Source organism: Chelmon rostratus, chromosome 8 (assembly GCF_017976325.1).
Source record: "Chelmon rostratus isolate fCheRos1 chromosome 8, fCheRos1.pri, whole genome shotgun sequence".
NCBI lineage: Eukaryota > Metazoa > Chordata > Actinopteri > Chaetodontiformes > Chaetodontidae > Chelmon > Chelmon rostratus.
In genome coordinates this window covers 24,677,338-24,691,673 of record NC_055665.1, presented here as the reverse complement: position 1 = coordinate 24,691,673, position 14,336 = coordinate 24,677,338, and the positions used below count along the sequence as shown (strand labels likewise).

Genomic DNA, 14,336 nt, shown 5'->3' with positions numbered 1-14,336 from the left:
CTCTGCAGGGGAGCATTGCACATGGAGGTAAAATACTCTATTTATTCTCTCTTTATCAAGACAAATGCAGAGTGCTTAGAAATAACAGCACTGCTGCCATCATGAATCCACAGTTGTAAACTCAAATGAGAGGTGGAAAATAAAACATACAAGCTTATTTCAATGCCTCCAACAAACCTAGAACTTGCATGGCATTTAATATATTATTAATATAGTTGGTTAGCTGGCATTACTGTGGCATCTATCCTAAATATACACTGTGTGGTATATCCTGTTATCTCATGGATTATGCTCGCCTTTCGAGTCAGTTCATCATAGAATACTATCATCTGCCTCGTTATATAATGAACATGATGTAATATGTATTTAATGTCTCACACAAGTAAAATGAAACTCCGAGTTGCTCAGTACTCTTTGAAGCTGAACTGAATTCAATTATAAACTCTTGATGTATGGTCTGCAATTGGATGGCTATTATCAACATGAGTGTTCAATTTATAGACCCTTATCAATGGTTATCATTATTGTTATTGGCACACTGTCCTTTTCTTTGTAATATGTATAACTTTATTAACTATTATAGCATTCTGAATAATAATGATACATTCAGGTAGACACAAGTAATGGAGCACAGTGTTTGAGCACCACATATTTATTCTTAAAAAAATATCCACCGAAATATAATATAGAAAATTATCTAGATATGTAGTGAAAAATACATACATACATAAAGACGATTTAAAAAGCAGTCACACACACACACACACACACACACACACGACAGTCACAAATATTATAAATAAAAGAAAGTAGAAGTTGTAAGTCTTCCCCAGTTCAGAGTTGGCATGAAGAACTTTTAAATCTATCCTGTGTGTGTGATCTAGTGTTATAGTTCAGTTCGCATTCAGGCTTTCTCCATAATCCAGAGAGGATAGCACAGTGGACTGTGTAATGCTTTCCTGTTCTGAAAGGAGAAAGCTCTGTATGCTGTCCTGTAAGCTTTGTGCGCTTGGTAAAGGCATATATTATGTTTTTATGGCCTTTCAACAAGCTTTAAATCAATAAAAGAGGTCTGGAGGTCATGAATAGCAGACTGTTACCAAATAAGATGGTATCATCAGCATAAAAATGGACATTGCAATGTTCACTTGGAAAATGAATACTATTTACATATAGAGAAAATAGCAGAAGGCCCATTATTGATCCATGTGGTACACAGACTTGATTTGAAACATCTGAACTCTACCAAAAAGATCTGATTCGAACCAGCTGTAAGCATAATCATCAATGGAAAACAGCTTAACGGAATATAATGATCAACGATAGATATCGAATCAGATCTACAAACAGTGCAACTCAATGTTGATTTTTCCACAGCAGCAGTTCCAGCAGTTATTGGACGAGGTTGAAAGTCTGGCTGACGTAGCTGAAGGACATTATTTACCTCCAGAGAGGCACATAGTTGAGCAGTGATTCTTGGATTTGAGACGGACAGAACAGCTTGTTTAAATCACAAGTGTCCAGTGAAACAACCTCTGCTTTTTTATAAATACTGTAAATGTATTGAGGGCTTTTTTCCCAGAGGCAAAAGCTCAATTTAAATCATGTACAAGTGATGCAGTAATAAAAGGATCACTGAGGCATAGATGCTATAGGTCAAAACTGGCCTCACCAGGAGACTTTCCTGTGTTTTCATATGCTTTCTCATTCCTAGAACAAAAAATCATGCAGTGGAATAACGTTCTCACACGACAGCTTGTGAATCCTCTTTGGGCTTGAATAGCAGCGGGCACCAGAACTGAGGCTGAAAGGAGGAGACAAAAGCAAAAATCAAATTTCACCGTTATGCACACAAAGATTTCTGAACGCAGCCAGCGAACACATTAGCACATACTTTAAAGTAGAGCGATGTGAGGCAGCGCACCCTCCGTTTTAATCTCTTCCTCAGGATTTTGGCGTGCAGGTATTCCACTCTGGCCTCCGCAGCGCTGGAGAAGAAGCGCTCGCAGACCATCAGCCTGAGCTGGGCCACTTTGGCAAACATCAGAGCCATGATGAGCAGGGCGAGCAGGATGGTGGCCAAAGGAACTACGGAGTTGTAGAGCAGCAGCTTGGGTTTGGGCAGACACTGCTTCTCAAACAGAGTCACAGAGTAGGAAAAGTCTTGCTGATGATTTTCCTCTCCAAATGGTATGCCTAATAAAGTTGCAATCACCTAAGAAGATAAATGAATGAGCGTTCAGTGGCTGTCTGACTCTACATGCAGAAACATATCAGTGGCTCTCACACTTGCACAAATATACTTACATTAATGCTGACTAACAAAGGGACATGGAATGGTTCCAGCTCTGATAGCCTTGTTGTTACAATATCAATAAACCAGTACAATAAAGCATCCACAGTTATAAATATGACCCAAGCTGCGAAATGCGAGAGAACTGGAACTCCAAATTTCAGCATAGCTCTCCCCTCCCTGGTGGTGGGACGGGCGGAGGGCACGGCGGTGTACAGCTTCTCTTCCTCCGGTGTGAGGGGGAGGACGTGGGGCCTTCCCGCCGCCTTCTGCTTCTCGTCAAAACGGATAAATCTGCTGCTGATGAACCTGTTCTCGTATTTCATGTCGTTGCAGAACTTCTTTATGTGCAGTGCTATAAACATCATGAGCACGAGGAAGCTGATGGCAGGAAACATCCTCTCGGTCACGGAGGAGACTGCGTTCATAACGGACTGCACGTACTTCACAGTTTCGTTCAGCTTCTGCTCTGCTTCACTGAGTTTCTCCCTGAACTGCTCTGATTCCAGTCTGGGTGAAACCTTGAGTTTGGAGTCAAGGTTCAAAACCCCTAAATCTGTCACCCCCTTGAGCATGTTTCCCAGCCACTTCAGCATCTTCACATAGTTACTGAATGGATCAATGATGGCTGCTTTCTTCGCCTTCAGGTTGCAAATCATACTCCTGCCCAGTCCTGTGAGGTTCTCCAAGGTGTTGCGGATGTTTCTGAGAACCACTAAGCTGGTCCCGGCGGTCAGGAGCAGGTTCCGACTCTTCTTCATGAAAATAGAGATCACAAAAAGCGTCCCCAAGCACCTGACTCTCTTTGATAGGAAGAGGGCGACTGTCAGCAGTGTCCCACAGCAGCCAGCAATCCCTCCAGCCACTGCCAGCCCATAGTTCAGGGTGAAGAGGAGGTACAGGAGGAGCAGGGAGCTGAGCAGGAGGCTGGAGAAGCTACAGGTGAGGAGGAGGATGAGAGTTCTCCGAGTGCCATCCCTTTTACCAGTTGTGAAAACATCCACAGCCAGGTAACCGATATCCTCGAGGCTCTGTTTTATTGCAATCCATGAGAGCAGCATCCTGGATATAAGATAGTGGGTAGAAGCCCAACGCTGGAGGGCAATATCAAAATAATGGATTGAACATAAACTTAATAGAAAAAAAAGTATAAATAAAAGCACAAACCTGCCATGTAAAGCTTGACATCTATTGTTATGCATGTTGACTGCAGGCTCCTTAAATATGGCTAAAACAGGAAGAACTCTTCTGGTCCCTCAAACCTCAGTCATTCGTCATTTCCCAGTCATCCCTATTTTTCAACCAAAAGCAGAAGCACACAGAGGCTAATATGAGGCCGAATGTTGACAGAGTGTGGGAGAGATTGTGAGTTAGGTGTGAAAATCAAGTATTTTATCGAGTACTGCAAAGCTGTACAGAACTAATGCATGAATAAATTCAGATTATTTTTGGAATGCACCTTAAGACGTTCCAACTCCTGTAAACCTGAAAACATGACAACAGCTAAGATGGCTTTTAAAAGGAGCAGGTGAGCGTAAACGTCTCTTCACAGTGATAATGAAACATAAGGCTGATTAGAATATGATCATATCAAAAGTTATTGGTAAACAAGGTTGAATTCATGGAGAGACTGCTGCTTTTGAAGGATTCAGATCAGAGCTCTGAACCGGGAAATAACTCGATGGTGACAGGTTGTCTCGACACCAGCAGCCTCCCTTTGAAGCTTATGAAGAGTCAGCGTGTTGGGTGTATTCAGAGACCTGTGGAACTGTCACATACGGTAACTTGACCCCTTAACACTGATTGTCGTGAATTCACATCATACCGCTGCAACCCACATTGCAGCTGAATCGCGCATGCATTCCTCTAATGCCAGTTTGTGCATATTCAACACACACCAAGGAACCTTTGCAAGCACTGGTTTCTCGTCGGACCGGTCAAAGTGAAAAATACAACTGTTGTGTTGTTGTTACAATGTAATGATTGTACGCCAATTTTGTAGCTGTTTTGATGAAATAAATGAATTTTGAATGGCTTTTATGATGCACATTTATGAATTTTGAAAAAAAAGTATATTTATTGCATTTAAGCATTAACGCCTGTTGTCGCTAATTTGCATCATACCTAAATTTATATCTATTGTATGTGCTACAGAAAAATTAACAAACTCCTCTTTATTTAGGATCAATTTGAAAGCAAAAACACAAAGAATTATTTTTTTTATATAATTCTAAAAAAATCAGGCATCAAGGGGTTAAACAAACTAGGCTGTAGTGAAAGAGTGAACGGCTGTTCAGGGTTAGGGTTAATTCCTGCGTATCTGATGACATTCCCATCAGCCTCAGCTGTACCTTGTGTTTAGTGCTGATTAGCACTCTGTGTCTCTAACAAGTCTCCAAACTTTGAAAAAGTTTCATAATAAATTGCTGGAGTGGCCCTTTAAATGTTTCTTCTTATATACTTTTTCTGCAGTTTCTATGGAGAGTATTTACACTTGTGTGTGTGTGTCTTATCACCCAACACTTGTCATCAGTGTAATATCAATTTTTTATTTTTAATTTGAAAAATAACTTACATAAATCTCTGTACTCAACCATACTTAACCAAGACATAGCCTTGGCATTAACACATTGCACCAAAAAGAGAAAATGAAAAGGCATTCAAAAGGATAAATAACATATGTCTTTGTCATCACGTGAGGCATTTTTCCTGTTCCAAAAGAGTCTATCAATCTATTCATGGTAGCTTGTTTATTCAAATTCTGACATCTAAAGTTATGTACAATGAAAATTAAGATGAAAATATAGACTGTAGCTTGTTACAGCGACAAGGTTTTCTTGGACATTAAAACATATTATCATCCTATGGAAAAAGGAATAATGCCTCAGTTCAATTTCATTCAGACATACTGCAACTATAAGATTCATATACTTCCCAGACATGAGAAGTATTTTTAATTACTAAAAATAGAAAATAAAAAATAAACTGGTCTTGGCTTTTAAATAAAACTAACAAAAATATAGTAAATTAATTTCATTTTCATTAAAACAAGAAAAAAAAACATTTTCTGTGGCAATATCCCTTGTTACTTGAACTTGTGATTAGCTCACCTTCACAAACAGTGCCTGTAAAGTTGAACCACAGCGACACACATCTCTTGCATGTTTGCTGCCTCTTGATTAGGTATAGACCTCTTGCTGTACCAATACAGATTATTTTTGCATGTTCGTCAACAATACTGAAATAAAATACACTTGCAATCACAACTGTTTCGTCAACCTCCATTAAATATAAAATATTTTCCTTGTCACTTTTTTTTTCTCAAAAACCTGAAAGAAAATATGACCTTGGGGGTGGAATGTTTTTTGTTAAAACTTCAATAACTGGCCGCGGAAGGCCAAGAACTAATTTGCTGTAGAGTTCAATTTAAGGTGAGGGAGAAAAGTAATGAAGTTGACATGCACTGTACAAGAAACTGCAAAAATTCCAAATATCATCTTTATCAAAACATGCTGAGTTACTGTAAGGTGTGCCCAAGCCATGTTGCAGAAAATCCTTTTCAACATGCTTGTTAAACAAATCAAATCGGAAATAAAATACATACTGAAAGAATACAGAACTGTAAAATAACCACCAGTCCTAAAGTCTGGACAAGATCAGGGGACTGAACAATGGTAGCAATGAATAGTACAATGAGAAGTACCCTGGGACAAGGAAGAAAAAGAGAAACATGTACAATTTGCACATCATGTTTATCTTTATAAGGCATGAGCCTTTTACAATGAAATAAATAATTTACATTTATTTTCATTATCACTTTTTGTCACATAAACATTTTCTGTTAAATAACTCCAAAAGTTTCCTTTAAGTTTCCCTTATCTGCATGTCTGCAAAACACAGACTCATGAATGGTCTAAAGAATGATAAACAATGTCTTTTTTTTTGTCACGATGTTGCATTCACTCCCCTTGAAAACCATGCACTAGTGAAATTTATCTTTAAAAATAATATAAATTGTTGAAAATGGCTGATCTGTTTTATTTATTTTTCTTCATCTTTTTTGCAAGTTGCAGCCTCAAGAAAATAATTTTCTTCTTTTTTTTAAATTCAGCTAAATTTGTGTCCATGCAAATGAACTAAAAAGGGAAAAAAATATTTTTTTTCTCATTTAATTTTCATACAATATATCAACAGAGAAAGAACGATGGTAGATTGTACATCTTTTCATGGGGTTTGGATTGCTACTGTTTTCTGGAGTGTTGATGGTAGCCACGTCATATTACCTCTGATTAACTTTGAAGTCTTTCTGGTGATTAACCAGTACGGTTTGATTCAGTACATAAACCTTGACTATGGTGGGCATTTCTTTTGGGGTCTGGGGGAGTGTGGATACAAGCTGGGACACACCTCACCCAAAGTGATGGTTTCCAAAACTCCATCTACACAGCTAGGTCTGTTGGCGTGGCGTGACCAAGCATCTGGTTAGAAACACTGTCACCCCCTTCAGATACAAGTACACTGACGATAAAAGAAAAAAAAAACAAAATGAAACAAAACAAAACAAAACAAAAATCAAAGCAGAACATTTATTTTTCATTCGAAAAGGGCTTCTGTAGAACTCGTTTAGCGGTTCCCAGCACTGACCCCCATGGCTTCGAATTGGATGAAAACCTGGAACTGACGGATTCCTCGTGCTAAGGAGTTCATTCCAGCTTCCTCCAAACTACAACAACAACACCCGGCAACCCCGGCCGCCAGGCGCTCGCAACACGCTTCGCCACGTGCACAATGTGTGCGACGTTTTTCCTTAAAACACAGGATCACGTTTGCACCCCTAGAAACAGGCTCAGAAGACACAACATCAAGCATGCAGTGTAACCGGGGGGGCGTGACCTGTAATCGCAACACTGGCTGCTACAACAACGCTATCAGTCCGCACGCTGCTATGATCGAGAGAAACTGTCCAGTGAGGATTGGGAAGCTCTTCTTGTCAGTGGGGCCAGAGTAGGGTCCACCAGTGAGGAAGGAGGAAAGAGCTTGAACCAGCCAATCACCATGTTGGACAGGTCCAGCTCGTCTAACAGTATCTGAACTGCTCCCATGAATGATTTATGGTCCATACGTCCGTAGTCGCCCCAAACGATCACCTGCAGAGAAGAACGCAGAGAAAGAAGTTAATCAAACGAAGGAGACATTTTCAAACAGCGAGACATGAAGCTGTTTTTAATAAGACTGTTTAATTACTGTGAGACCTCGCTCACCTGTAAAACCTTCCCTCCCGGACTCTCCTCAAACGGCAGTTGCTGCTGGTAAAGAGGGTCCAAGGTTTTTCTTGCTACTTTTGTTTTCTTTTTGGCTATGCAGACTCCGTTTTCCAAAAGGTAGACCTTTACATATGGTGCTGAGAAGAGAGGCGTGAAATCGTTACAGCGCGGCCACAGCCCCAAAGAAACATGCCTTTTCACCCTTATTCTTCATCTACATTATGCTGACTCTATGAGATAAGCGTGTTCCTGTCATAATGACAGTGTGAGAGCTTAAATTACCTGGCAGTGCCTTGGAACCTGGTTTTCCCACAAGGCCACGGGCTCTGATGACCTCCACCTCCAGCGCTCCTTTCTTCTCCACCATACCGATCTGGATGTCACCTGAATAACAACAGCAACAAAAATTTTAGCACACTGCTGATTTGTTATTTATCAGTATATAAGGTATAAATATACTGTATACTATTACTTAGTGAGGTATAAATGTATATTGTATATATACATTACAGTATATAAGCAATAAAATCATGTATGCTTTACAAGATGTTGTTGTGTATTGTATATTGATTGTATAAAGGGACTCTATGGGTTCTTACCCATAGGTGGCGTAGCCAACGTCTGTCGTCCAACCAGCTGAGCAGGGCCGAGACCATCCAGGAAGTCACTGAACTGGGCATCTGAGGAGAGCCTCACACCAGGGAAGATGAGACTGAAACCGAGATAGACACACAGGTCACCATGGAGATAAAAGGCACAGTTTTGCTGATACAAGACGAAGTTGTAAGTCAGAAAGCGGTTGCAGCCTAATAAATCTAATCCCAGTAAGATCTGTATGACCGCCCTCAGCGTCTCCTTACTTTCCCTCGGAGCTGTAGCTGTTCATGCTGCCGTCCGTGGACTCCCGGCTGGCCTGCCGAGTCATCCTGCTCCTCATCTCCACCGCCAGGCCCGTCTCTGTGCTCCTCTGGATCGTGCTGCGTAACTTCTTGCCTCCCGCTTCTGCGCGCAGGATCAACCACGCAGAGACAGAGAGATGGAGGGAGAGAGAGAGCGACAGAGATCGTCAGTCCACGACACCGAATCGCGTTGTGACTCATGCGGCGAGTTGCATTCACATGGATTATTACCGACATACCTGCTTTCATTGGCTCACAGAGGGAAAACAAAACACAAAGACAACTGAGTGAAAAGAAATCTCGACACCAAGACGTGAGTATGGATTGTTCTGAGGAGGATCATGGCAGGTTCACTGTGGCAATCAAACAAGGTCACCTCAGCAGGCTCTACAGGCTCTTTGTGTATCCGCTGAACAAAGCAGCATACACAGCCCTCCTCTGGTCTGTGCTACCCACTGCCTACAGGGGTCTTGCGGGAGCTGTAGCGAGTCGGTGCACCACCTACAAACATCCAGCGTCTGCCCCCCGTCCTCACTGATCCAAGATGACAGCTGACTCCCTCCATTAGCCCTGCTGCTGCTCATCTCCACCCAGCCTCCCTGACAGCCTGCGTGCAGGGCCACGTGGCTGGCACATGTACACATACCTGCGCTAAAGCATGAATGCTCCACTGCTAGACGCACACCTGGCAACCAGCATAAATGCAGCACACACACATACACACACACACACACACACAGCATCACTAGCATGTTTCATTTCATATCCTATTAAGAAAGAGGCTTGCAATTCTCCTTCGCTCGTCAACACACACAGCAAAGATGCTTCAGAGCTTAGAATGAAATCGTGCACGGTTATGGTCAAAGACTCATCATCCAAGCATCAGTAAACATTTCTGTAAATATCTTTCTCCGTATCTGTAATCAAATGAATGCAAAATGAGAGCATCGTGTTATTTCCCAGAGGTCAGATAATCATGAAAGTAATCACACTGCGTTACTGTCAGCTCACTGTTTGCAACCCCCCGGTGCAAAGTGATGAATCGGCTACCCGTAGAGCTGATGCAACGCTCACTTAATAACTTCGCAGTTTGTACGGATGAGTCCAATCCAGACCGCAGCACTCCTCATCCAGCCTCGCCACGGGCCCTTCACGGGGCCGGCTGTCTTTACTCTGCCTCCTCTCTCCCGCCTCGTCTCGTCGGACGAGCAGCTGAGGAGAGGAGAGACGGTCCTGTGTGATATCTCACAGACAGACATGAAGCCTTTCAGCCTTGAAACCTCGGTGATTCAGCCGGCTTCCTCCTCCTCTTCCTGCTCTTCACACAGCACAATAAGAGACGAGGACCCAGAGGTCAACTCTGACGTCTGCAGCGAGCCGCAGCTCATGGCCAGTATCAATCAGCACTGAAAACACACCACTTCATGCAAGGAAAATCTGCTTTCCTGCTCTGCTGCACATATGACACAGATATGAAGCCCTGGCTACACTTAGTCTGATACAGGAGATCTTATAATAATAATAACTTTACATGAGAGAGTGAAAGACTGCTGAACTTTTTCTACATGCAAACTGTAACAGATTGATGCATGAACACACAGACTTTAAAGACCAGGACTCCGAACTCCTGTTCCCATACATTCATATCACACATATGTATCTACTTTAGAAAAACAACGCATAGAACTGCATTTGAAGCAATGGCAGATGAGGTAAATGTGTCAAAGACGCGGAGGAGCGCCGGAGAACGTGACGGCTAAGCCCTTTGTCTGTCAAGCGTGAAGCATCAGCGGCCTAAAAGTTGGACAAACTGGCTCGTCAGCGGGTCGCTGCACTCAGTCCTCAGCCCCGCCAGAGCAGAGCTGCTCGGCGGCCACCAGTGGAAGTGCGAGCACGAGTGTGTGTGAAGCTGTAGCTGGCGTGATCAGGCAAGTATATTTAGATAAGTTAGAAGTATAAAGGAGTAAATCTTCTGCACTGCAAATCTATGACACATCTATTCCCCTGTAAATAAATCCCCTGCCTCTAAAAAAGGAAATGATAAGAGCATCTTGGGAGGCATAAATATAAACACAAGCAGGAGGCGTCATCACTACTGTTCAGGAAATTTGAAGCAACAGTCATAGAACAATGTTGTAATCCTAAGATAAATAAACACTACCACCCACGGGATACTGAACAATGATTCATTCCAGTCACTGAACCCTTTTGTTTTCATTGCTGGATTTAAAATCATCCAGATGAAACGAGGTATTGGTTAGCCAAGCATGAGCGGAATATTTATCTGGTTCCTATAAGCATCTACGTTAACACCACCATCACTGGCGGCAGTAGAAGCAGCAGAAGCAGTATGTGGTCAACTTTCAATTCATAATATTATCAGAGTACACACAGAATCAAGCATCTTATTATAATCCTAATTAAAATAGACAGTCATCCTAATTAAACTAATTGTATCTCTCAACCTGCCCCACTTCTCCCTACAATCAATACCTCTGCATCTTCCCACTACTCCTAAATCCACGTCCTCCCTCTGTGCAAGTTCAAACAGTGCTGCTGCCCCCAGGCTAGCTGCTGCTGCTGCCGTGGCACTTCCCTGGATGTCATCTCACCTCCGTCCTCCTCGTCGAAGGAGTTCATGCAGGGGAAGTAGACGGCCAGCGCTTCAAACGACGCGGACAGGCTCATCTTGCTCTGGGAGCGCTGGATGCGCATCCCGGGAGCTGCAGCAGAGGTATCGTGCCCCTGCCTGCCCATGGTGACCGGCGGCCGTCCTTCTCAGCGCGCTGAATCGAATGCACCGCGCTTCAGCTTCGCCTTGTCTAGAGCTCACTAGTAAAGGTCTGAAAATAAAAGCTCAAATCAAATCTGACTGATAAATTCCTAGGCCCAGTAGCAGAGGACTCTGTGCTGCAGGAGATCAGGTCTGTGCTAGCATCTAGTCTGTCCTGAGATGCATCTTAGGGAGAGCTCCACAAAAAGCGGTGCCTCAGTAGCTGAGTCTTGTGCTGTCTGGGTCTGACGTTCCTGCTGCACCTCTTTCTTCAGGGGGGGAGGGGAGAGAGCTGCGGCGAGCTCCACCAATCAGGGAGCCAGGCTGCTCAGGCGCACCTCAGCAGACTCTGCGGGTGAACGAGCTCTACCCAGAGATACTCAGCCCCCCCCTCCCCAGTCCGTTTCTCACCATTTTTTTTTTTTAAACCTCTTCTTTTACAATTTTTCCCCCTCTGCTCACTGCTTTGTTTCTTTTGTGCTATTCATCACCCCCCCCCCCCCCCCCATCTCATGCACAGAGGCCAGAGAAAACAAGCTGTCATTAGGTCTGCCAGCAGCGCGACCCCACGAGAGGGCTTCAGCTTCGTGGCGATCACTCAAAGTTCACGTGCCAAACTCTGCTACTTTATTTTTCTCTCATCCGTAACTACAATACCACAGCTGTGTTGTGTTGGGAGGAACTCACTTCACAGTTTCTGAGCGTGAGCAATCAAGTGGTTGATCGTATTCACATGCGCAGCCTCAAAAACTTCATCCGTCGGCCTCTATGACACAGCTATGTTGTGTTATGAGAAATTCAGTTTCCCTTGATCAATCACAAACCGCACTTTTAAACAATCAGACAAGCTCTCTGTTTGAATTAGGGTCAAACTTACCTAAACATGGCCCTTTTTCACTGTATTTCTACCATTTGTGGACAGCCGACGTCAGGCTATTTAAACAGTCCAGAGCAGAAAGACACAACAGCGGTGCTAAGAGAAAAGATTTCTTCATAGGTGGTCCCTGAGATACGGATAAATCTGCTGCTGGCATGATCTGTGAGTGGTAACACATAAAGCAAATGTACGGCTTTAATCTAAACTTCAGCTCCTCTGCTCACTGTCATGACTGCCGCTCGGCAAAAAAATCGAAAAGCGAAACTGTGCTGCCTTTTGACAAATTACCAGAGAACCAACTGTGGCGCTTTTGTTCGGAGCACGCATGTGGCAGAATAGGCCCGGCACAAGACAACGATGGTGCCTCTCTGCAACATTACAAATATAGCAAGCTCCCTGTGGTGTTATAGCTGAGGCAAAAGTTCCGCTCTCGGAGACATGGCAACCTACTTCCACGAAGAAGCCTCTCAATGCACGACATCAATTTGCAGGTTTCATCTAGGTCAGCGCAGCCAAAAACAACACTTCACATTTACAGCTACGGTAACACACTCAGGACTACTTACTACTTAGTGGACAATGCAATAATTGGGTCATTATTAATGAGTCCTCTCAGAGTCTTTCTCAGTGAAAGGGTAGAATTTAGGGCTCCTGCTAACTCAGGCGGTCCCATTAACCTACAGACTGTCTATATTTTAATGAATAATAATAAATAAAACCCTCATTTACAGGAGGCTCAGTCTTTTTCGGGTGTATTTTGTAGGTTTTTAGCCATACTCGCAGCATGGCTCTAGAGATGTCACAGTCATTCTGCTGTTCTGATGCTCAATCACTTTAGTCCAGAGTGAGATATTTCAACAACTACTGGGTGGACTGACATGCAGTTTTCTACAGACATTCAAGGTCCCCAGAAGATAAAGCCAACTGACTTTGGTGAGTGATTTTTGTTTGTAGCACCACTGGCAGGGTGACTTTTGACATGATGGAAGGTTACAAAATCTGATATTCATGGTGACGAGAGGATGAATTCTAATGATGTTGGCGAGCTCCTGGATGGACTCCCATTAAACTCCATGCACACATTCATCTTCCCTTCAGGGTGAATTGTAATAATGTTTGGTGATGCCTTTTACTTTTTACCTGGTGCCATCATCAGGTCATTTGTTTTCATTTGTTCAATACTTTGTTTGATGACCAATGCCTAAAAAAGATAACTACATTCCTATCAGGCTCATTTAAATTGTGTTTAGTGCTAATTAGCTAATTTTAGCAAGCTAAAATGCTAAACTGAACATGGTAAACATTATACCTGTTGAACTTTAGCGTGCTAGCATTGTTCTTGTTCATTTATACACAAAAGCTGCAGCAAATGTTTTAGCACTTCTCAGTGTAACCTTGTTCCCTCACTGTAGTATATGAATACAATAATACACTAGGTTCTCCAAATAAAGGGAAAGCTTCTATTTTCTTATTTTTTTAAATTGACTGTGCGACTAAAATCCTGCGAGCGGAATATCTGTAACACACAGATCATCGAGACCCAGAGTGGTCTTAACATACTGTAGCAACAGGAGACTGTGTTCAATATCTCAAAGACTTTTTTCACTGTTCTTTGCTCTTCACTCGGCAACAGTAGAAGATGGACGGCCTGATTACCTGACCCTGTTTTTTAACAATGGAGCTGTATAGCAGACTCTCTATTGCATGACCGTCCACTACACAGACGATGTGTTGATGATATATCAATTCCAAACATTATTGTACCTCTTTATCATCGCCACATCTTTTGGGGGTGAGTTTTTCTTCTGTCTGCTGATTATATGTTAAATGATAAGCATTATTAGAATTAAACTGTCGATACTGCGAGGTAGCACACAGCCAGCCTACAACTTGGAATTATCATAGTTAGAATTATAATTATCAAAGGACGCAACCTGACTTCCTTCGTGTGTTTTTATGTAAACTGTTGTCGAGGGAAAGGCAGTAAATATGACTGCATGACCAAAATGATGGTCCAAAACATGCCAGAAAATGACAGTTCGTCTCTCCTCTGTCTAACAGAGTGCGTCATTGCACACGTGGCAACAAAACGTTTGGCACGTGTTGTTTGCTTCTACTTTCGCACCTTTGACACAGTTTATTCTTACCCGTCCACCCACTGCACAATGGCAGAGAGAAAGAAAGAAGGATCTAAACATTTGTCGTCGTCATACACCCACTAAACAGGGCA

The 14,336-nt window shown here is 42.7% G+C and overlaps 2 protein-coding genes across 9 annotated transcripts in view; both read right to left on the bottom strand.

Annotated features, from left to right (window-relative positions):
* Positions 1–677: 677 nt before the first annotated feature.
* LOC121610348 (dendritic cell-specific transmembrane protein) lies at positions 678–3,461 on the bottom strand. Its single transcript, XM_041942393.1, has 3 exons — positions 2,308–3,461; positions 1,895–2,215; positions 678–1,804 (listed from the first exon to the last, which is right to left on the bottom strand). Exons 1-3 carry the CDS (start codon positions 3,352–3,354, stop codon positions 1,745–1,747), a joined length of 1,428 nt encoding a protein of 475 aa, XP_041798327.1. The 5' UTR covers positions 3,355–3,461; the 3' UTR covers positions 678–1,744.
* A 3,414-nt stretch (positions 3,462–6,875) lies between these two features.
* rims2a (regulating synaptic membrane exocytosis 2a) overlaps positions 6,876–14,336 on the bottom strand; it is a 133,222-nt gene continuing 125,761 nt past the window's right edge. For 7 of the 8 annotated variants that reach the window (XM_041941690.1, XM_041941695.1, XM_041941693.1 and 4 more), the window contains 5 exons: positions 8,418–8,559; positions 8,157–8,269; positions 7,840–7,941; positions 7,555–7,694; positions 6,876–7,440 (listed from right to left, as the gene is read on the bottom strand). In XM_041941690.1, the coding sequence (XP_041797624.1) occupies positions 7,237–7,440; positions 7,555–7,694; positions 7,840–7,941; positions 8,157–8,269; positions 8,418–8,559 (701 nt within the window). In that variant the 3' untranslated portion in view covers positions 6,876–7,236. Of the gene's footprint in view, positions 7,441–7,554; positions 7,695–7,839; positions 7,942–8,156; positions 8,270–8,417; positions 8,560–11,068; positions 11,422–14,336 lie in introns of those variants that run through there. The other variant, XM_041941698.1, reaches the window with a different exon arrangement.

Coding starts and splice junctions, on each gene's coding strand:
- LOC121610348 (XM_041942393.1), bottom strand. CDS start 3,354: ATGCTGCTCTCATGGATTGCAATAAAACAGAGCCTCGAGGATATCGGT. Junction 2,216..2,307: donor CTTTGTTAGTCAGCATTAAT/GTAAGTATATTT, acceptor TTATCTTCTTAG/GTGATTGCAACTTTATTAGG. Junction 1,805..1,894: donor TCACATCGCTCTACTTTAAA/GTATGTGCTAAT, acceptor TCCTCCTTTCAG/CCTCAGTTCTGGTGCCCGCT.